The 21,033-nt window shown below is 58.1% G+C and overlaps 1 protein-coding gene across 2 annotated transcripts in view; it reads right to left on the bottom strand.

Moving 5' to 3' along the window:
• The window catches only part of RASGRF1 (Ras protein specific guanine nucleotide releasing factor 1), a 93,258-nt gene that overhangs the window by 48,216 nt on the left and 24,009 nt on the right, over window positions 1-21,033 (bottom strand). For both annotated transcript variants that reach the window (XM_025437654.3, XM_025437655.3), the window contains exons 3-8: window positions 16,056-16,203; window positions 10,588-10,680; window positions 8,038-8,291; window positions 2,503-2,582; window positions 964-1,157; window positions 678-787 (exon numbers count right to left, since the gene is read on the bottom strand). In XM_025437654.3, the coding sequence (XP_025293439.1) occupies window positions 678-787; window positions 964-1,157; window positions 2,503-2,582; window positions 8,038-8,291; window positions 10,588-10,680; window positions 16,056-16,203 (879 nt within the window). The remainder of the gene's footprint in view (window positions 1-677; window positions 788-963; window positions 1,158-2,502; window positions 2,583-8,037; window positions 8,292-10,587; window positions 10,681-16,055; window positions 16,204-21,033) is intronic.

The raw sequence follows: 21,033 nt of genomic DNA, 5'->3' as shown, positions 1-21,033 counted from the left end.
CCCTCCATCTAGCCCGCTGGGGACTCCTGCTAATTCCCCCTTCAACACGCCGCTGGAGTCTGAGCCTCCCCCTCACCCCCACGGCCACCGTCCTCCACCGGCCACCATCATCTCCTGCCAGGGGTGTCGCCAAGGCACCCAGGTGTCTGGCCTGAGACCTGACCCCTGTCCCTGGGCCCCGCACCCCGGGCCCTCGGCAGCCCCGCTGGCAGGGGGAGGGCTCCCTGGGCTTCGGAGACTGGAGGCCACAGCCTGTGTCCCCAGCGATGGCACGGCCACTGATCAGAGTCTTGCACACGTGTGTGAGGCCACGGGGCTGACAGGTTCACACCCGAAGACAGACAAAATGGGCCTGTGAGTGTCGTCCTCTGCACCCATGTCCGGGACATGCCACCCGTGCCACCCTGCCCGGAGCCACCCTGCCCGGAGCCACACAGGTCTGCCCCGGGGGCTCCGTCTGTTTCCTGCTGCTGGCGGCTGAGCCCCTGCCTCCGAACCCTCACGCAAGCGCCTGCTTCTAAGCTGGGGCTGAAGCTCCCACTGCGCTTCCTCACTGGGCCCCGGGGCGGGGGAGGCTCCTCGCTTGGCCTGGGGGGGTCCCTTCTCAGCCCCGGGGCGGGGGTGGGGATCCCTCCTCACTCGGCCCCCCAGGGGTGGCGCCCGGAAGCCAGGCTCACCTGGACAGCTCCTCCAGTTTGGACTTGGCATAGTCCAGGCTGTTGCGCTCCACGTGCTCGTGAGGGGTGTGCGCCAGGAGCTCATGCAGCGTCAGGATGTACCTGGGGATCTGTGGGGGGGGGGGGCAGGGACAGAGGGATAGAGGGAGGGGGGCAGGAAGAGAATGGCTCTCAGCGGGGCGGACCCCCCAGGGCAGGACCGAGGAAGGAGCAGGCTACCCTCTGACCTCGTGCCCTCCACACCGCCCCCCCCGCCCCCGCAGCAGCCCGGGGGCGCTGGTGCCACCTGAAACATGGGGTAGGTGAGGAAGGTCTCCAGGGTCCGCTCCTCGCAGTCGGGCTTGGCCTCATAGTGCTTCAGCAGCTTGTCGAAGTCCCGGTTCTGCTTGCAGTGCGCCAGGATCTGCAGGCTGTACTGGTGGTTGCGGACGAACTCCTGGTAGATGTTGAGCATCGGCAGCAGGATGTCGAACAGGTCAGCTGTGAGGACGGCGCGTTAAGGGGGGCCGGTGCCCCCAGCCCCACTCAGGAGGCCAGGGCCAGCCCCAATCCCCACCCAAGGAGCCCCGTGGTGGCAGGATGTCTCTGGCACCCCAGCCCTGTCCAGGGCCAGATGGAGGGGCCCCAGCAGAATCACATTTGTAGAGATGGGGTCCATCTACTCTCGCCCCTGTGTCTCCGAGGGCCCCCGAGAGCAGGTGCAGAGGGTGCTCTGGTGGCCCCCACCGCTCCAGGACGAGGGCACTTCCTGTGGGCTCCCACCTGGGTTCTCTCTGCCAAGACTCGCTCTCAGCAGGCAACAGGCAGAAGGAGGCTGCCTGGCACAAGTCGCACCCCACTCCGTGCCCCGCCCAGGTGGGGGTGGAAAGGCCTGCCCCCAGCCTCCATCTGCGACACCTGTGAAGGGCCGGCCCAACCAACACTCGATGGGTGAGATGGACCCACGGACACCGTGATTTACAAACCCTGTTACGTTAGAAAAACACGTGCTTTGGTGACAGACTGGGAGGGGGGGTCCTGGGGAGGGCTTCCCATTGTGCGGCGAACAGTGCTCGCCTGTGCTACGGCTGGAAGGGCAGCCCCATCCTGCCAGGGGTGCTCGTATCCTGACCTTGGGGGATGTGTGTGGGGGTCTCTGACTTGAGAAAAATAGAAGGAAGTGCCAACCCGCTCAGAGGCCTCCAAGGCCTGAGGGCAGAGCAGCCCTTTGTCCAGGAACTCTACTTCTGGAAACCTATCCCAAGGAAATGCTCCGTAAAAAGAAAACATCACGCACAGAAATCATTTCTAGTAACAAAAAAGCAGAAATAATTCTGATGAGCCAGTGGCGGGCAGTAGAGCATTACGCAGCCGTCAACAAGCACACTTCCAGGATAAGAAAAACATTTGTGCTATAAAGTTAAAAAAAAAATTAAAATAAATAAAAAACCAACAACCCACAGTAAGATTCAAAATCTAAATTTGGTATGTTTGCAATTATGTAAAACGGGGAGGGGGGGGACCCAAGATCTATGCAGAGAAAAAAACTGGAAGAAAACACACAGAGATGTTTATCGCAGTTATCTCTGGAGGGAGGACTATGAATGATATTTTTAAACCTTTTCTCATTTTCTGGATTCTCAGATTTTCTCAAATGGGTACGTCGATATTATTTTTAAAAGGGAAAAATAGATAGGTAACTAAGAATACGTGGCTTCCTCCGAGAAATACTGTTTCTGTGAACCAGTGCTTCCTGTGCTCCCCGGGAGGGATTCCGGGCGCTGGCGTGGGCCTTCCCCCACGCTCTGCAGGGCGGCCCACGACCCCGCCACGGCTGGCTACTCACCCAGGACCAGGGTGGGCCAGCTGGAGATGCGGGCCTTCAGGCCTTGGTAGAAGATCTGGTGCAGGAACATGATGGTCTCGCTGCGGGGAGAGCACAGGGTGAGTGGCGCCCCGGTGGGGGCGGTTTCAGCCCCTCCAGGGCACCCCGAGTAGCGGCGCCAGGCAGGACGCCAAGCAGCGAGTCCTGTCCTCCACGGAGCCCGGTGAAGGCCCACCAGCACTGTATCGGGCTGTATCGCTCGGGGCCCAGGTCCGGACGAGCACGCAGGACCCCCGTTAAGAAGCAGTGGAGGATTTCCAGATCGCCCCAAGCAGGGTTCCCCAGGTGGGGCCTGCCGGCCTCCCTGCGCCCCCTGAGGTCTCGCCATCGGGGACCCCAGACGAGCCCAGGGCTCCAGAGGATACCAAGGAAAGGCCAGGGTGCTGTGTGTGCAGGGCTGCGGCTGCAGACCTGGTCTCTGCCTACGCACCTCCCCCGGCTGTGTGGCCTTGGGCAAAATGCCTAACATCTCTGAACCTCGGGTCTTTCTGCACAAAACAGGCAGGTGAAATGAGGTAACTCCTGGAAACGTCGGGACTGCCAGTGCCTGGTGCGTGGCGGGCACTCAGTCAACGCGAGCTCACCGCCACCCTTTCCGGGAAAAGTTAGGGAAGCAAAAGACCCCATGTGCCCTCCATGCCGGCGTTGTCACCACCTGGAGTGCAGGGGAATGTGCTGTCCCCTGGCAGCCACGCTGGCCTTGGCTTCCCGCCGCACCCCCTTCCCGCCCACCGCTCCCCAGGCAGCTGGCCCGGAACAGCCCCAGTCTGCTGTCACAGCTTGTCCTGAGGACACAGGACTGCTTGTCTCTGCAGGGGACAGGCTCCTGCCTCCTCTTGCAGCCCCTCCCTGCCTCCCTGAGGCCACGCGTCACCCTGATCCTACCACCCTGGGGGCTGGAGGTCTCCCCGGGGTGCCTGGGGCTGGCCCTGACCCAGGTAGGGGAGTCCAGAGGACGTCCAGGTCGTGTGCCTGATTCTCGGACAGGAAAAGTGAGGCCCCGAGAGGAAGGGTCGGCGCAGCCTGAGCCCCTGACCTGGCTTCCCCCTCCCTGGAAGGTTCTCTGTTCCTGGGGGGCGGTGCGCCCCCCCCCCCCCCCAGCTGTCCTCTTTTCCAGCATCATGTGCCTAAGGGCATCCCCCCACCCCCACCAGAGTCTTACTCCCTCTGCGCCATAGGCGGCGGGGATGGGAGGTGCCGGGGCGCAGGCCTGTGGGGAGCAGAGCAGGGGGTACCCCGAGATCCTGGGGGGTGGGGGAGATGGACAGACAACACCTGCAGGCTGGGGGGCAAAGCCTGAACTCAGTTACACTGGCAGATGTGCAGGACGGAAGGAGAACCGGTGCCAGGGGGAATGTTCACATCATCCACAGACATGAAATCTTCAGAGTGAGGTCCCCGCACTGTGGAGATTCACTGTCCCCTCCTCGATGTCCCACCAGAATAGTCCCCCCACCGTGGTCACTGATCCCTGACCAGGGTCCCCCCGCCAGGTGTGGACACACACTGACTCCCGACCAGGGTCCCCCCCCCAGGTGTGGACACACACTGACTCCCGACCAGGGTCCCCCCCACCCCAGGTGTGTACACACACTGACTCCCGACCAGAATCCCCTCCAATGGCTGAAGTCATTTTGAGTTAGGCAGCTGTCCCCTATAGAGTGACTCAGGGCTGGGCTGTGTCTCTGTGGCCTCAGAGTGACTCGGACAGGGCTGGGCTGTGTCTCTGTGGCCTCTGAACTAGTCTGCTGTGTGGACAAACATGTATTAATTCCAAGAACTTTCGTTGGCCCCATGTTCAAAAAGTTAGAGACTGACTCAAGGGTGAGTGAGAATGCACAAGTGGCAGAATGTTTGGTCTGAGATGGGGAGACTGAGGATCAGGGTACTTTCTGGGGTTCCTGAGGGAGCCGGAAGGCTCCGGACTACCCCGAGCACTGCCCAGCACCACTCAGGGGAGCCATTTCCACGCACTGCCAGCCGCCCACTGCTCAGGATGCATCGGGGAGAAATGCACCTTCTTAAATTCCAACACTGCACGGGCTACTGTAGTAGCATGTTAGGGACATCATAAGCTAGGACTATAAAAATACAGTTGATGAAGCCTTCATTTTTAAGGCATTTTAAGGAATTTCACCTATAATGTAGAAGCTACCATTGTTATCCATCTCACAAGAGAATAAAATGATCTCATTTTGATTTGATATGCTTTGAAAAAAATCATTGTTATGTTCCTTAAATGTTTTTCCTATGCACTGGCCACCTGAATTCCTTCTCTGGGAATTCCCTAGCTACGTCCAATTATTATTCTGTCTCTTCTTAATTTTAAATAACCCCACATATGTAGCACATAACCTAACATAAACACTGTAGACACTTTTGCTCAGTGGTCTGCCTGCATTAGCACCATTAGGTGTGTTTGATGTTTTAATTCATCGTTTTTTGGGAAGTTTGTCCATCTTGTCCCCCCCTTGCCTTGTGAGGCATAATATTTCTTTCTGTCTTCGGTTTCTGAGTGTGCATGGGTTGTGCACACACTCACCTGTTTAATTTTCCTGCTTCACGCTTACATAAAATACTCAACTGCAGTTCACGCTGGTGTGAGATGCACGCAAGGGGTATAAGCGCAATCCTCCGCAGTTAGGGTAGCTGATTGCCCGATTCCATCTAACGATGCGCCGCCAGCTGTTTCCACTGCTCTTCTACGCTGCTGCTTATCGTTAACTTCTTACACGCTCTTAGGTCTGTTTCTAGACTTTCTAGCTCTTAGGTCTGTTTCTAGACTTTCTATTGTATTTTCCGCTACTACACTCAGGCTGTTTTTGTTACTTTACTATATTTATCGATTTCCATAACATATTTCAGTTAAAGTAGGGAATGTTTCTTTCAATGCTCTTGTTTTGAAACACAGTCACCTATTTACGTGTATTTATTCCTTCACTCGAACTTCAAGATCATTTTGCTACACTGCACTTTGGTTGGAATTCTATGACATTCATAGAATATTCTGGGAGAACACGGCAACTTTATGGGACACAGAATCTTTTCATCCAAAGGACTGGCTCACTCCCTGTTTTTGTACAGTCTGCAAGCTCAGAAAGATTTTTACATTTTTAATGGTTTGAAAAAAACCCAAAAGAATATTTCACAGTATGTGAACACATACGACATTCATATTTTAGTTTCTGTGAAGATTTATCAGAACACGGCCATGTGCGTTCATTCAGGACCGTCTGTGACTGCTTAGTTTCGACACAGACCACATGACCCACAAGGTCTAAACTATGTCCTGTCCGATGCTCTACAGAAAAACTGTGCTGATCTCTGGTCCATGTGAATAGTGTCTCTGAATTGTGCAATGTGTAGCTGGTGCAGCTGTACACTACAGCCCTGACCCCATCCATGGTAAGCAGGATGCAGACACAGAGTAAGTCACTATTTAAGTGTGATGGGTACCACAAAGGGCAGCATGAGGCCCTGTGAACACACAGCAAGGACATAAGCCAATGGTGGCAAGGGACATGGGGGTGGCCAGGGACGTGACCTCCGAGGAAAGACATAAAGACAGTAGGAGACACCATCAAGAACAGCAAAGTGGAAGAACATCTGAGGGAGAGTTGGGACACACCGGGAAGGGCTCATTCTGCCTGGAGCCTCCTGAGCCCAGAGATTCCATGGAAGATCCATGAAGTATAACAAAATGATGGAAAGATTAAATCAGCACAAAAGCACAGGTTCATCTCTTGGTGGTTGTGATACATGGTCACCAGGGGCTTGCAGTCATGGCCTAAGAGAAGGGGGGACAGCCCAGAAGTGTCCCCGTGCCTCCCGCAGCACAGTGGACCCTTGGGCTGCCCGGGTGTGGACTGCACGGGTGCGCTCACACGTGGGGTTCCCTGATTAATAAAGCGCGGTGCCCAAAACACATTTTCTTGAGGCTGTTTTCTCTCCTAGCTCACTCTGTTGTAAGGTATGTTTCGTAAACCACATAACAAATGAGTATGTGTGATCACTACGGCTTCCGGTCAAGAGCGGGCCATCGATGGTTAAGACTGGGTGGAGTTCAAGGTTACATGTGGATGTTCAAGGGTGTGTCCCTCACCCCCAAGTTGTCCAGGGTCAGCAGTGTTTCTGGGGATGCACCAAGCCTGCAGGACAGGGGTTTGTGACCTGTGGCAGCAGCACCTGTGCACCTGCTGCACCTGCTGCAGGTGGGGTGCCCCGGCCCCATCTTGGACCCTGAGACAGAGAAGCATGAGGGTCCCAGCTCCCGTGCTCACTCACGTGTGCCCATGTGTGAACCCTGCTGCACTGCCTGGGTCACCCAGGAAGGGACTGTGCAGGTCACAGTGTTGGAAAGAGTCCACTGTGATTTCTGAGCTGTTATCCGATGTCACAAAAATATAATAACTGATTTATTTGTTTCAAGAAATGAATTAAAAGCATTTATGTAATACTTAAAAATTGGGTTCAACACATATATTAAAAAAGCAACCTTGTAAGGCCCAGTGGCTGAGTTCTAGAAGGTCCTATGAGGTCAAAGGCTGTTCCCCGTCCGTCTCTCTCTTGCCCCGGCTCTGCCGCGGTGTCCACACCACAGCTGGAGGCCTGCCCACGCCGCTGACTCTGGGCCTGTCCAGCCAGAGCCTTGGCCAGCCTCTGCCCATCTCTATCACTCCTAGCCCACTGGTCCCTCGCACCCAGCACCCCCTGGTCCTGACCGCCATGGGGCGGGCCTACATGGGGGCTGGTTAGAGTGAGTGAAGTGGCTGAATGAACATCCTGGGGCACACGGCAGCCCATCCTCATTCCCGGGGGGAATCGCTTACCCTCCGCACTCTGGGTATGTGTTTTCAGGCCTGTCGCTTTTAAACGGCTCACTCAATTTTCACACCCACCAAAAAGCTCATCTATTTAAACAACTTTTTAAGAAACTCCTTTTAAAAAGAGGTAGACAGCAGAAGAGCAGTGCAAGCTGGACCCTCTGGGGTACCACAAGTCCCACAGTGACGCTAGAGTCACCATTCGGGAAAAGGAGGTGCGTTTAGAGGGCAGATATGTTCGGGCAGAGAACCGGGCCTCTGGTCACTGTGGCTGCGTCGGGGTAGAAGGACAGAGCGTAGTTAGCTCCCGGAGACTTGGCTTCTCAGCAGGGACACTGTGGGAAGAGCTGTCCTTGTTGAGGGGCTGGGCAGGGCCCTGCCTGAGGTTTCCGGCAGCCCGGGGTCTCTGCTAGCTGTGCCCGCAGCGTTCCCAAGCTCAGCCAGGTTTTAACAATCAAACATGCCTCCAAACCCTGCCAGGTGTTCCCTGGGGGACAGGACCCCCCAGTGGAGCAGCTTTACCTGCTGCATGGCCTCCGTGTGTGCCCTGCACCCACACTCGCTGGAGGTGGCCTGGAGTCATGTGGCTTGGGCACCTCCACCCTGTGTGGCCCATCTGCTCACCTGCCCTGGGCGGGTGCTCCGTGCTGGGCCAGCCCCTGGGGGAGCTCACCTGTTGAGGAAGATGCTGCTGACGTCGTCGTGCGTGATGGGGGGCTTCTTGGAGCTGGCGGCCATCCGCAGTGGGCGCAGGAAGTTGTTAACCAGGATGTGGAGCTGCTGCACGTACTCGGCCTCGGCCTCCAGCATGCTGAACACCACCTGGTTCCTCTTCCGCATGCTATCAGCGTGCGGCGAGCGGATGTAGTCCTGGATGATGGTCTTCCACTTGCGCCGGCACAGCCAGCCCCGCAGGAAGCTCTGCACCTGGGGGAGTGGGCGGGAGGGTCTTGGTCAGAGGGCTTGGGGGCTCATGCTTCCAGGAGCGAGGGCTCCAGGGCGGGGACATGGGCTCTGTCCACCTGCCCCCTCTGCAGGCCCAGAGGAGGGCCAGGCCTGCTCCTGCTGCCTGCGAGCTCCTGGGCCCGCTGCCTGGTTCCTCTGAGCCAGTGTTCCTGGCTGTAGGATGGGGCTCATGAGGAGGCACCTGGACTATAAATGTGGCCCCGGGACTGGTGGCACCAGCATCCCCCCAGAGTGTGCTGGAAATGCAGATGCCAGGCTCCTCCGTGGACCCCTCCATCTCAGCAAGATCCCTGGCTGCTTCAGAAGCATTGACTGAAGGAGGGGAAGGGTGGCTGAGTCTCCACTGGAGCAGGAGCTGGAGGACACAGGCCTGCCGGGCTGTGGTGGCCCATCTACACCTCATCTTGTCTAACGACAGGCCTGAAAGCCCACAAGTTCCAATTAACACTCATCTGGATAGAGGGTGATTATCGAATTGAACAGAATGTGACAAATTAGTTAATCTCATGCTTGGGGCCTCATCGGCACTTCTGAGTGCCCACACCTGCTTAGACCTCTCCTGCCTCTGTGGGGAAATGAATGCTGATACTTGACCATCTTGCAGTTGGGCTGCTTGGCACGGCCACATGTTGGCAAGAATCCAGGAGAGGAACCAGGTTCTTGGCTACCCCAGAGCTCCCTGCTGCTCCTGCCACGGGATGGGGCCCCAGGGGCCCAGGGGTCGCCTGCTGAGGAGCAGGCACAGACACTCACCAGCCTTCACTGAAAGGGGCATGGACAGCAAATGCCATTGTTGGGGTGCAGATGTGTGGCTAGGGGTGTTGGCCCTGGAGAGGAAGCTAGCCCTGAGCTCAGACTACTCTCTTCCAGAACAGGGAACCTCTCTCTACGTGGAGGGCTTGCCCTGACACCCCAGGAGGGTGAAAGTAGAGGGAGGGAGGAGGATTTCAGCCGGTACTTGAAATGTTCCAACCAGAACGGCTTCTGAAAATGGGCTGAGAAGCCCAGCAGAGCCACAGTTGAGAGGCAAGGCCAGCGCATGCCTGCCAGGATGGGGATTGGCTCAGACCCACTGGCAACACCCCTGCCTATGGCCTAGCAGGTCCTACAGACTCAGGAAGCCAGCTGGTGGGTCTCCTCAGGCTTGTGGTGGGTGGCCCTGGGCTGCATGCATGGCCTCGTGCTTTCCAGGAGGCGATGTCCCAGTGGTGTCCAGGAGGATGTGTGCTCTGGGGCTGGGCGGCTGGGGTTTCAATGCCATGTGCCAACGCTGAGCTGGTGACCTGGGCAAGTCCCTCTGCCTCTCTGCACCTCAGCCTCCCCGTAACGTGAAATGCAGATAATAATGAAACCCCACAGGGTTTTGAGTTAGGAATGAATTAATCTGCATAAAGCTCCTAGAATAGCGTCTGACACATAGAAAGTGCTTAATGAATGTTAGCTATTTCTATTCTTGAGAAACAAAATCCAGATTTTTATGTGAAATGTTTAGCTTTTAAAGCACCAGCAACAAATTAAAAAAACAACACACCATGTGGGCTCAGAACCCCAAACACGCTGGTAGGCTGAACTTGGCCGGGGATGGGGGGGACGCCAGTTTGCAGTGTCTGGGGTGTTGGGGGCTCTCTGGCTGCTCCACATGCAGGACTGTCCGATATCACCTGCCTTTCTTAGGGTGACTCGGGCTCTCTGGCTTCGGGTCTGGTAGCCTGCACATGCCCAGGGCTGGCCCACCATGCTGGTGGTACCCCGGCTGCCAGGCACCTCCCCAGGGCCATCTATGATGTCTGCCATCTGGACTGTGAAAGTCCAGCTAGTTTGCTGGGGCAGCTCTGGGGTCCAGGGGCTCCCAGGCCAAGGTGTGCGGGGTGGGAGGTACTAGAGGGAGAAACTGTGAGAGGAAGGGTCTGCATGGGGAGGGGCAGGGGGTGGCCGTGGGGAGGTGGCTGTGGGGGGGAAGTTATGGGGGGAGCCAGGTGGCCTCAGGATCCCGCCCCCACCATGATGTGAGAGAAGCTCCCAGCTGGAGCCTGCAGCCTGGGTTCTGTCCCAGCCCCTCCCACTCCTTCCGCTTTAGCTCCTGTTTTCCCTAAAATAGGGTGGACCCAGTGTCGCCCAGGGACAGCCTGGAGGAAGTGCCTGAGCATGGCTGTTCCGGGTCCCGTATCTGGTCTCTGGGGTGGAGCTGGGGGGCGGCCATCCCTGGGGGGACGGTGCTGACGGTGCCAGGAGGCCCTCTAGGGTGGCTGCTACAGACCTTCTTAATCTTCTTGATGTCACTGTCTTCATCGTTGGGGGTGACGGTCTGCGTGGACTGGATGCGCTCATTGTCCTTGAGCAGTGATGCAATCTGCAAGAGACACGGGTCACTGGGGTGAGCGCGCACCCTGCCACCTTCCCTGCAAGGGCCTGCAGCCTGTGTGCCCTGCTCCGTGTGAGGCCGTGGGGCTGGACAGCGAGTGAGCACTGGACTGGGACCCCCCGCACCTCAGCTCTGGGCGGCCGGGTGCCAGCCCCCAGTGGCCGGGGGAGAGGCCCTCCCCTTTCGTGTGTGGCAGGTGCCCAGAGTAATCTGGGGGCTTTGGCCTCAATACCTGATTCTCTTCCCTATGCCCAAACCATCAGCCCCCTTTATTTTTGAATTTTTACTGCGGCAAAACAATATAAAATTTAACCATTTTAAAACCAGCTTCAGGTGTACAGCTGAGGGGCATTAAGTCCACACACCCGGTTGCAAGGCTGTTCCCACCACCCATCTCCAGGATGTTCCACCTTCCCACACAGACTCGGTCCCCATGAACCGACGTCTCCCACCCCCAGCTCCCCATCCACCCTCTGTCTCTGTGACCTTGACTCTGCTCGGGACCTCACATGAGTGGGGTCCTAAAGAATCTGGCCCTCTGGGGCCAGCTGAATTCACTTGGTGTAAAGTCCTCTGCGTCTGTCTGCACTGTAGCAGGTGTCAGGCTCCTTCCTTCTCAAGCCTGAGTAATTCTCTGTGGTATTTACACATCCTATTTTGCAATCCCTTCATCTGTAAATGGACACTTGGGCTGTCCCCTTATTCCTTCAGACAAAACCGTGCTGGAATCAGAGAAAAGCCAGTGGCTGAGGCAAAGCCCGGCTGGCGTGGCTGCCCCGTCCCCTGGGCCGCCCTGAAGCCCTTCCCTGACCAGGAGCCCTCCGTGGAAACGGCGGCCCAGAGGGACGTGGGAGGGACCACGGGAGCCGCCCTGAAAGCCTCCGTTCACCTGGTGCGGGGATCAGAGAGGCCAGCACAGCTGCCGGAACAGAACCAAGGGGCAGCGCCCAGGAGAAGGGTGCCCGGGCCGCGGTGGGCTCCCCCCAGAGGGGACGGCCCGTGGTGCCATCAGGCCGCTGCTCGGGAGCCCGCGCTCCAGCACGGGGCAGGCGTTTCCTGCTCGCTGGTGCACCTCTGCCTGCGGCTCCCATCCACCTGCTCCTGGAGGCTCGCGAGGGGCTGGGCGCTCGGCGCACCCTTGGCGGCTCATGGAGACGCCTGGAGCACCAGCAGCCACACGGAGCTCACCCACGGGAGCTAAAGATAGCAGCTGGGGGAGCCTACGAACGCGCGGCCACGCCAGCTCCTCGGCAGAGCACACGGCTCTGTCCCCTCAAGGCCACTTGTGAACCGCACAATGAATGGGCTCTCACGATGCAGCGCTTGGAAAGCAAATGGAACAGTTACTCGCTCTCCACTCCCCTGGTTGCTAAAATTACCCCAGCCTGTGCTCGCAGCGCCGCTGAAAATATCCGAGAAGCACTGGGGCCGGCGCGGGCTTCGCTTCCTTCTCTCGTCGTACCCCGCCCCCCCAGGCTTGTCTGAGGACATCTGCCCATTGACATCAAGGCGGACTCTTGGATCCGGGCTCCAGAGGGCTGAGGGACACACGCGCACACACGCATGCACACATGCACGTGCAGGCAGCCTCCCAGCTCAGAAACGCGGGAATGCCCCCCACGCCCCCTCCCCTGGCTATCCTGGAGATTATCGCTTCCCCGCCGCAGCTTCGTACACCATACCCTCTTCTCTGTAGAACAGCGATGCGTGTGTATGTGCATGTGCGTGTACGTGTGTCTGTAAGTCGCCTGTATCTAAAACGGATGGTGCTCTTCTCAGAGGGAGGATTCCAGGACAAGCCCTCAGCAGGGACCAGGGCAAAAAATAGACGCAATTAGGTCAGGCGCTGTGCTCCACGCACAGGCGGCAGCGCAGGGCCCTGGAGTCTTTACAGAACAGAATGGGGGTAGAGAGCTCTGAGCCCGGGGACCGCACAAGACTCGGGCCGTGGCTCCCCCTCGCCCCTCCAACCGCCTGGAGCTAGTGTGGGGAGGCGGCCAGAGCCCCGGCCCCAGTGACCTCACACGCAACCTTCCTCTATAAATCTGGCAGCCCCTCTGGGAGTGGATCTGCCTCGGATCCCCGCTGACCGCAGGGCCTGCTGGGTGGACCCTCGTGAACGGTGGCCACGGAGAGCTGGTACGTGGGCTCCTGCCCCCACCCCCTGGCTGGTATCCAGCCCTGAGTGCCCAGCCTGGCTCAAGGCTGGGTGTCTTGGCGGGCCCCGGCCCACTTGCCACCCCACTGTGGGGCACTTCCCAGAGCCCTGTTGGGAAGTTGAAGATGGGCCTGTTGAAGACGGGCGGCTGCCCCCCCCTCCGTCCCCGAGATGGTGTCTTTAATCCAGGATGCATTTAGCGCACCCCCTGACGGTGGAATTGATCCAGGGTGTTTCTTCGTGTTAGCAGCCACGGTTTTGCTAAAGAGCTCCATGTTTCTTGCTTTTCAAACCGCTGGCACGTGACGTGGCCCTGCTTCTTCTCTTCCCTTCTTGTTTCCCTCTGACCTCTTCCAAGTCATTCAGGTGCCCACCTCCATCCTCCTGGGCCAACCCTGTCCACATGTCATGCTGACGTCTCTGGTGGGCTCTGGTAGATGCAGCTGGAGGTGGATAAGCCAGACGCCTCCCTGGAGGAGCTCCCAGCCTAACAAGGGGGTCAGACAGTCCAGCAGGACAGGCCACAATAGGTGTGCAGCCACTGTGGTGGGACCGTCTCCCCATGGAAGCAGTAAGGATCTTCCAGAAGAGGTTCTGAAGGACAAAGAGGAGTCCAACAGGAGGGTTATGGGAAGGAGGACTTCCGGCAGAGGGGACGGCTGAACAGAGGCACGGGGCACACAGGTGTGGCATGCCAGGGCGGCAGGGGAGGCGAGAAGCATGCCTCCAGGCGTGGCGGTGGGCCCCAGCTGGGCTCTCCCGTGTCCTCCAGAGTCATCTCCCCGCTGCCCTGTCTTCTGTGCTGGGGATCCATGTCAAACTTTGTTTGCAAGACTGACCTGAACCCTGAACTAAAGATGTCCACGGTTCTTTCCAGGGTCAGGCTTCAAGGACTCTGAGAGCTTCAGGAACAGTAAAGTATGACGGCCTGTAGGCTCCTGCCCTGCCAGCCCCCTCCTGTGCTCGGCATTTACTTCCAACCATAAATGAACAACCAGATGCTGCCAAGCTGGGCGCCTGGAGACGACGATGCTTCTTCTCAGAGGCAGATGCCCCTTCCTATAAAAGGTCCTCAGCGGTGTGGGCAAGAAGGATGAGGCCCAACAGGGTGTCGGGTGGCCCTGGAGACCAAGAAGGGGTGTGTGGGGGTGGTGCAGACTTCCTTTGGGGTGTGATCTCATGTGTCCGTGGTGAGAGAAGGCTGTGGGAGTCCCTCTGTGAGGGAAGGAGCAACCCTTGCTGCTGGAAGCCCCACGATGTGGGGGTCGTGGGTGCGTGGGATCCAGGTCACTCCGACAGACTCGTGGCGGCCACCCAAAGGGTCCGGAGCAGAGCAGAGGGAGTGCAGGCCGCCGCAGTGGGAAGGGATGCAGTGAGTCAGGAGAGCAGAGTCTGGAAGCAAGAGGTGGGCAGGAGAGGGCGAGCCCCTGCGAGTCCTTGGGGTCATGCTGACAGGGCTCTGGGAGCTGTACCTGGCCAGTGGAGGACAGGCGGACCGTGGGGGTGCCCCTTCCATCAGACCTGAGTCCTCAGGGGTAGGCATGGACCAAGGATGTGGAGCCAGGCGTCCGAGATCCAAGTCTGAGCTGGGACTCCATCACTCAGGTGACCTTGGGGCGACCTTGGATAAGCCCCTCCCTTTCCTGTGTCATCAGATCCCTCCAGCAGTCACTTTCCAAGGCCTCTGTCTTCCTCCCTGGGGTCACTCCCAGGAGCTTGCTTGGCTTCTCAGCGCCTCCTGCCTCCCTCACAGCCTCCTTCCTGGGAGCAGGCTGTGTCCACCCGCCCCGCAGGGCATATGAGAGACACAGACCACAGCCGGAAAGCTTGACTGAGGCAGCCTTTCTTTCTAAGTCTTCCTTAAAAGGATCTTTTGCCCTGGAGGGTAAGGCACCCAGTGGAAGAATTGCTCCAAATTCCCACCAAGTGGGCCTCTGCTGTGGCTCTGACACACACACTTGTGAGCACGCACATGCTCACAACCGACCAGCTTTCTGCTCCCCGGCAACAGAGGGGTCTCCCCCTGGGCATCCACCCCTCCTCTGGTGCACAAATCCCCGGAACCCTCCAAGGCCATAGGCAACAGGAACCTACACTCTCACTGGCTGCAAAAGAACTCACTTCTTGTGTGGGTTCACACCACAAGCTCTATTACGATGCTGATTTCAGAGCTTGACACCCATGTATTCACAGAGCACCTACTATATGCCAGGCACACGGAGTGGGTGAGAAAGGATAGCCTGGTCCTCCAAGAGCCCCCACCAGGCTGGAGTGGGTGAACACAGGCGTGGAACTGGCTCCGATGTGGCAGGTGGGTGCAGGAACGTGGTGGGAACACGGCAGTGAGCACTCTCCCAGCCGGGAGGTGGGGGGGCCCTGGGAGGAGGTGATGTACCTGCTAGGACTCCACAGGCAGGAAGGGGGGTGACAAGGGCATTCCAACAGGAGCACCAGAATGTGCCAAGGCCGAGAGGTGCAGGGTACACGGCTTATGGCTCCAGGTACTGGGCAGAGCCCCGTGGGACTAGGGAGGACTGCCTGGCCTGGGGAAGAGGATGAGGCCATGCTCAGTGGTCAGGTGACAGAGGGAGTGAATGGCACCCCGACAGACACCCTTGCTCATAAAGCTCATGATGTGGGACTGGGGCCAGGCCTCGGGCTCCTCACAGGGATACAGCCTGGATTTGGGGATGTGTGCTGGGCTAGGGGAGGCCCCGGGGGTGGTGTCTGGGGTGAGACTGACCCCAGAACGAGCTCCCATCACTCCCACATGGCTCTGAGCTGAGTGGCAAGAGTGGCAAGTGGACAGGCAGCCCTGGGCTCTGCATTCCTAAGGAGATAGCACTTCATGGACCATACTCACCATCAAGGTCCTGGCGGGCTCAACCTGGCAACGGTGCAGCCTCCAGACTGCTGCCTGGTGAGCCCCAGGCAGAGGGACCATCAGCGACCCCGAGCCCCTGCCGCGCTGGCCGGTAATGCAGAATGCCTAGTCAGCATGGCCCTCGGCCCCGTGCTCTGAAACTCCTCCCTGGGGTCACTCCCAGGAGCTTGTCCATGATCTCTGCCAGATGAAGAAACTGAGGCACAGTTGTAGGGGGGGCAGGCTGAGATTTGAACCTAGATCTGACTATGCATCCTTCCTGCTCTGCCCGGCACACGCTCCCCGCCCCTGCAGGCGCCTGGGGTGGTATGTGGCGCTCACCTCTGCCTTCAGCCGCTCGATCTCGATCTCCCCATCCTCGATCTGCCGCCGCAGCTGTTTGGCCACTGTCTTCTCTGTCTCCACGATCTGCAGGAGGTGCAGATACTTTTGCATCAGCGCTTCGTGCTCTGTGGCCAGGGTCCGGTAGCTGCGGACAGATGGACACGGCAGGTTAACACGTTACCTGCTGGACCCCCCAGAGCTGCAGGCCAGGTAGGACTCACCCCCCTACGGTACTCAGGAGAAGGTCCTGATTGCTGCCCAAGCATCTGGGGCCTCCTCCCCAACTCCTGTTCAACTGGGTCCCGCTTTCCCCTGCAGGCCCCCGGGCCTTTGCACGGGCAGATCTTCTGTCTGAAGCCTGTCTCCCCCTTCTCCCCTCCCTGTGCTAGCTTCGTCCTCTTTCCTGGCTCCAGGTGTCTTCTCCAACCCAGACTACGGGGGTTACCCCCACTGCCCAGGCCTCGGATGCCCAACCCAGGGCTCTGGCACCCCCTCCTCCAACTGCAGCCCCAACTGGGAGGCTTGTGCTGGGGGAGACTGGGACCAAGGTTGGGGGGCCAGATAAGAGGGCCCCTCAAAGTCCAAGCAGAGGATGAAAGAGGGAGCCCAGCATTTGTCAGATTAACAAGCCTTAGGCTGGTGGAGCATCACGGCTGGGCAACTTGGAAGAGCCGCCAGGTGGGGGCAGTGGTGCCCTGCCCAAAGTCACAGGTCCCAGGCCTCTGAGGGTGATGTGTTCTGGGCCAGGGTTCCCCCTGACTCCACGCAGCCACGCAGCATGGGCAGGGCCTGTGAGGACTTCAGAACTGGGGGAGGACCTGGATCCAGGAAGGGGTGCGGCCTCTGAGGGCCGAGGGGCTTTGCAATGGGCCTGTCGGGGCAGGAGACTGGAGCGTAGGCATGGACTCAGAGGGAAGGTCCTCCCGCCCAGGGCCCCGCAGGACAGCCTGCCTTCCTGCGCCTGTGTCCCCAGCCTCCCCCACCCTTGGCATCTCCGCACCACATGGCTCTGTTTCTGGCCTCCAAGGCTCCCTGTCCCCTCCAATCCCCATCCTGCCTCCCGCCCGCTCATGTCCATCATGCAGTCCTGCCTCGCTTTGCCACCCCCAGCTGTGCCACCCACAGCCACCCCTGCCCCCCGTGGGCTGAGTTCTGCTTGGGTCCCATGCTCTGACCCCGTCCCTGGGCCCAGCCCTGCTTGCTCACACACTCATCAGCCCAGGGACGGCAGACCGGTCACCGGGCCTCTCTGTGCCTTAGTTTGCTCATCCGGGAAATGAGGATGATGAGTCCCTGCTCACGGGGCTCTGCCGGCATGGCACAAGTCACCACACAGGACACACAGTGCTGCGATTACCGTGGCTCCCTTCATCCCGCCCCTGACCCCCCCCAGGTCCCTCCCCGGACCCCCCACAGTCTGTCCTTCTGTGTCAGCAGCGGCCCCTATGCCCTGGGCTCTTTGTCCTCAGTCTAGGAGCCCCGAGTCCCTGTGGTATGAACCCAGCCCCCTCCCCACCTTTGCAGTAAGGTCTATTGAAAGAACAGCCTGCCCTTACCCATTGTCCCACACTTGTCCTCCCCTCACTCCTAGCCAGGGCAGCCTCTGCCACCTGCGCCCACAGAGGGAACTGGTCCCTCTTGGGGGTCACAAGCTGGCTACCCCCTTGCCCAATCGATGCCCAATCGAGGGGACCGTTTCCCATCTGGCATCTTCTGACATGACTTTCCAGCTGCCCTGGATGTGGCTGGTCCATGGGGTGCCAGGTCGGGGATGCTGGCTTTTGTTCCCGACTCAGGAGCTGCACACAAATGTTCTAAGCCCTAAATGGGACACTGACAGCTTCCTGATGAGCCCGAGTGAGATGAGGATCCCAGGATGCCATGGGTGGGACACAGTGTTGCAATATGACAGGGGCTACATGGAGGGGTTGGGGGGGCGCCCAGGAGGTTGAGAAAGCCTGGTTCCCGGCCTGTGTCAGAGGAGGTGACTCCTGTGGCACCCGAAAGTGGCGGGGGTGGGTGGATGGGGCAGAGGGTGTAGGCAGCCCGTGGACCTGGAGCACGTGCCAGGGGAGGACCCAGAACTCCGTCCTGGCTTCTGCACCCTATCTAAAGGTCAGTAAGGCTGGAGGGGGCACGTGGCTGGTGGTACCATTGGCTTAAGATGAGGATTCTGTGCTTGCCTTATGAAAATGAGCGTTAACCAGAATATTAGGTTTTAAAGCATTTCCTACTTCCCAAGAGGCTCAGCTGTCTACTTGCAAAGGAAGCTCAGCGGAGAGACACTGCCACACCTCCCTCTCACTCCAGGGCCATCCAGGACTCGGTTGGTTTGTCACGGACGCTAGTGCTTCGGGGCGGAGCAGGGCCTCATGCGCAGCGGCTCTGGGCAACTCTGCCTCCCCCACCTCCATTCCTCCAGTGACGGGGTACTGAGCACCTTTTTGGGCAGCACTATCCTTGGGGACTCAGACTTGGATCTGGAGAGGGACTTAGAAGCCATGGAAGAACCACGGTCTCATTTTACAGCCGAAGAGACTGAGGCCAGGAGAGGGGACCACGATTTTCTGAAGTGCTCGAGCCGTTCTCTGGTCCTGCCTGTGTGTGAGTTACGGGGCCACCCTGGTCCAACAAGCGCTGCGCCGTCTCTGTCCCCTTCACCAGGTAGACGCCACACATGGTAGCATCTCACTGTCTAAGGCACTGATTTCCTGAATCCGTGTAGTCCTGGTAATCAGAGTCTACAACACGTTAGAATTCTATATCGCTCGAACGCTTGGGAAGCCCCTCCATAGAAACTGATTCATTTGTTTCTCAAAATGACCCTACTCTCGGTTCTACATCAGTGCCAGGGAGGCTGAGGGCCACCTACTCTCCCTGAGTCTGGGGTCTTCCCACGTGAATCCATCCTCCACAAGGCCGGCAATTTCCACTCAAAACTGTAGGTCTGATGGTGTCACTCCTCTGGTGTAAAACCTTTGATGGCTCCCACTGTTCACAGAGCAGTGAAGGTAGCAGTGAGCATTTAAAATAGATGAACCCTGCTCACAACTCATACATTGGACCCGAGACACAGTACACGAAGTTCACCTGTCACAGGGAGATGGTGGGGGCTTGGCAGCAGGTGGGATGCCTGGGGTCGGCAAGGCCAAGCACCTGAGCTTGGTGTTCAAGGGCTGGTCATGACCAGGTTACACTCCACCTTCGGAAACCCACACTTGTCTCTTCATTGTTCCTGGAAGCCACTCCTACATCTGTGCCTTGGGGATGTGGTCCGGGGCCCAAGCACTCATAGTTAAACCCATTAAATATGCCTCTGGTCCTCTGGCTCAGATCAAATGTCATCCTATATCCAGTTTCCACCATCTACGTATAGAGGGAAGTAATGTCTCCTCCTCACAGCCTTCACATACCAGTGCTTGCTGGCTGTGACCACGACTAGTGTCTTCCTGATGGGACTGTGACATCTCTGGAGGGCACTTTCATCCATCCTTGTCTGCCCAGTGCCATACTTGCAGCCTGACTCTACAAGTTCATGTGTGAGAACCTGGTGTCCATGGCTAGACTGGACATTCCTTGAGGACAGAGATGGACATGGCCTGACCTCAAGGTCACAGGGGTTCTGTCAGCTGGCTCGTTCCAGGGCTCAAGGAAGGGCCTTGGTATCCATCCATCTACCTACCCATCCAACCACCTATCCATCCAGCCACTCACTCATACATCTATCCATCCACCCACATCCATCCATTTATTCATCCATCCACCTACCCACCCATTCACCTATCTATCCATCCACCCACCTCCTGTTCATCCATCCATCCATCCACTCACCCATACCTATCCATTTATCCATTCACCTACCTATCCATCCACCCATCTATCCACCCCACCACATCCCATTCATCCATCCACCCATCTATCCACTCACCCACCCATCCATTTATCCATCCACCCACCTACCCATCCACCCATCTACCCACCCACCCATCTACCCATCTACCCACCCACCCATCTACTCATTCACCCATCCATTCACCCACCCACCACACCCATCTATTTATCCATCCATCCATCCATCCACTCACCCACACACCATTCATGCATTGTTCATCACCTGTCTGTCCATCCACCCTCACACACAGTTTAAACACATCCATTTTTCATCTACCCTCCATTCATCCATCATTCATCTTCCACTCGACATCCAACCTGGATCCATCCTCTACCCATTCATTCATCCTTGAATTCTTCCAATCCACATTTGCTGACCGCTTGCCTATACCTCTATAAGCCCTGGGGATGCAAAGAATTACACTTGGTTTCTGCCGTCAGGACCTCACACTTAACAGGCAGACAGACACAGAAGCACACCCCTCTCCACTGAGCAAGAAAGATCACCTGCTGAGAGGGGCGAATCTGGGGGGTCCCTGCCCTCAGGACTCAGCTCTGCCAGGGGGCTGCCAGCTGTGGAGCCGCACCCCAGCCCACAAGCTTGGCCCTTCCCTAAGACCCAAAAGACTCAACCCAGTGTGGAAGGCCTTCTCTGCAGCACTTACGGGAGACCCTTTGCTTTTCTCTCCATCTGGCTCCTCCAGTGAGAGGCACACTGCTGGGAATGAGGAGGTCTGGAATGCCCAAGCTCAGAGCAGTTTAGAGGATTTCAGTGTCTAGGGCAGGAAATAGGCCCAGAGGAATGACAGGAGCAGTTCATAGTCAGGCAGCAGATCAGTGGCTGCATTGGGCTGGAGCCCAGACTCAGGCTCTGGTAGCCGTAAAGCCCTTTATCCACACCGACTCAGGCTCGGCTCCTCTACCAGGAAGAAGCCAGTGTGCTGGAGCAGGTGGGAGGCTGCTCCTCAGGTCTCCTGCTCCCGGTGGGACCCGAGCTCCAGGGCTCTAAGGGCGACCCTGCCGAGAGCCCCCCTTACAGTTCTCCTTCTCCTCCCTACCCCGGGGCCTCCCTCGGGTCCGCCTT

The sequence above is a fragment of the Canis lupus genome, chromosome 3, assembly GCF_003254725.2.
Source record: "Canis lupus dingo isolate Sandy chromosome 3, ASM325472v2, whole genome shotgun sequence".
Classification (NCBI taxonomy): Eukaryota; Metazoa; Chordata; class Mammalia; order Carnivora; family Canidae; genus Canis; species Canis lupus.
This window is presented reverse-complemented; position numbering and strand designations above follow the sequence as displayed.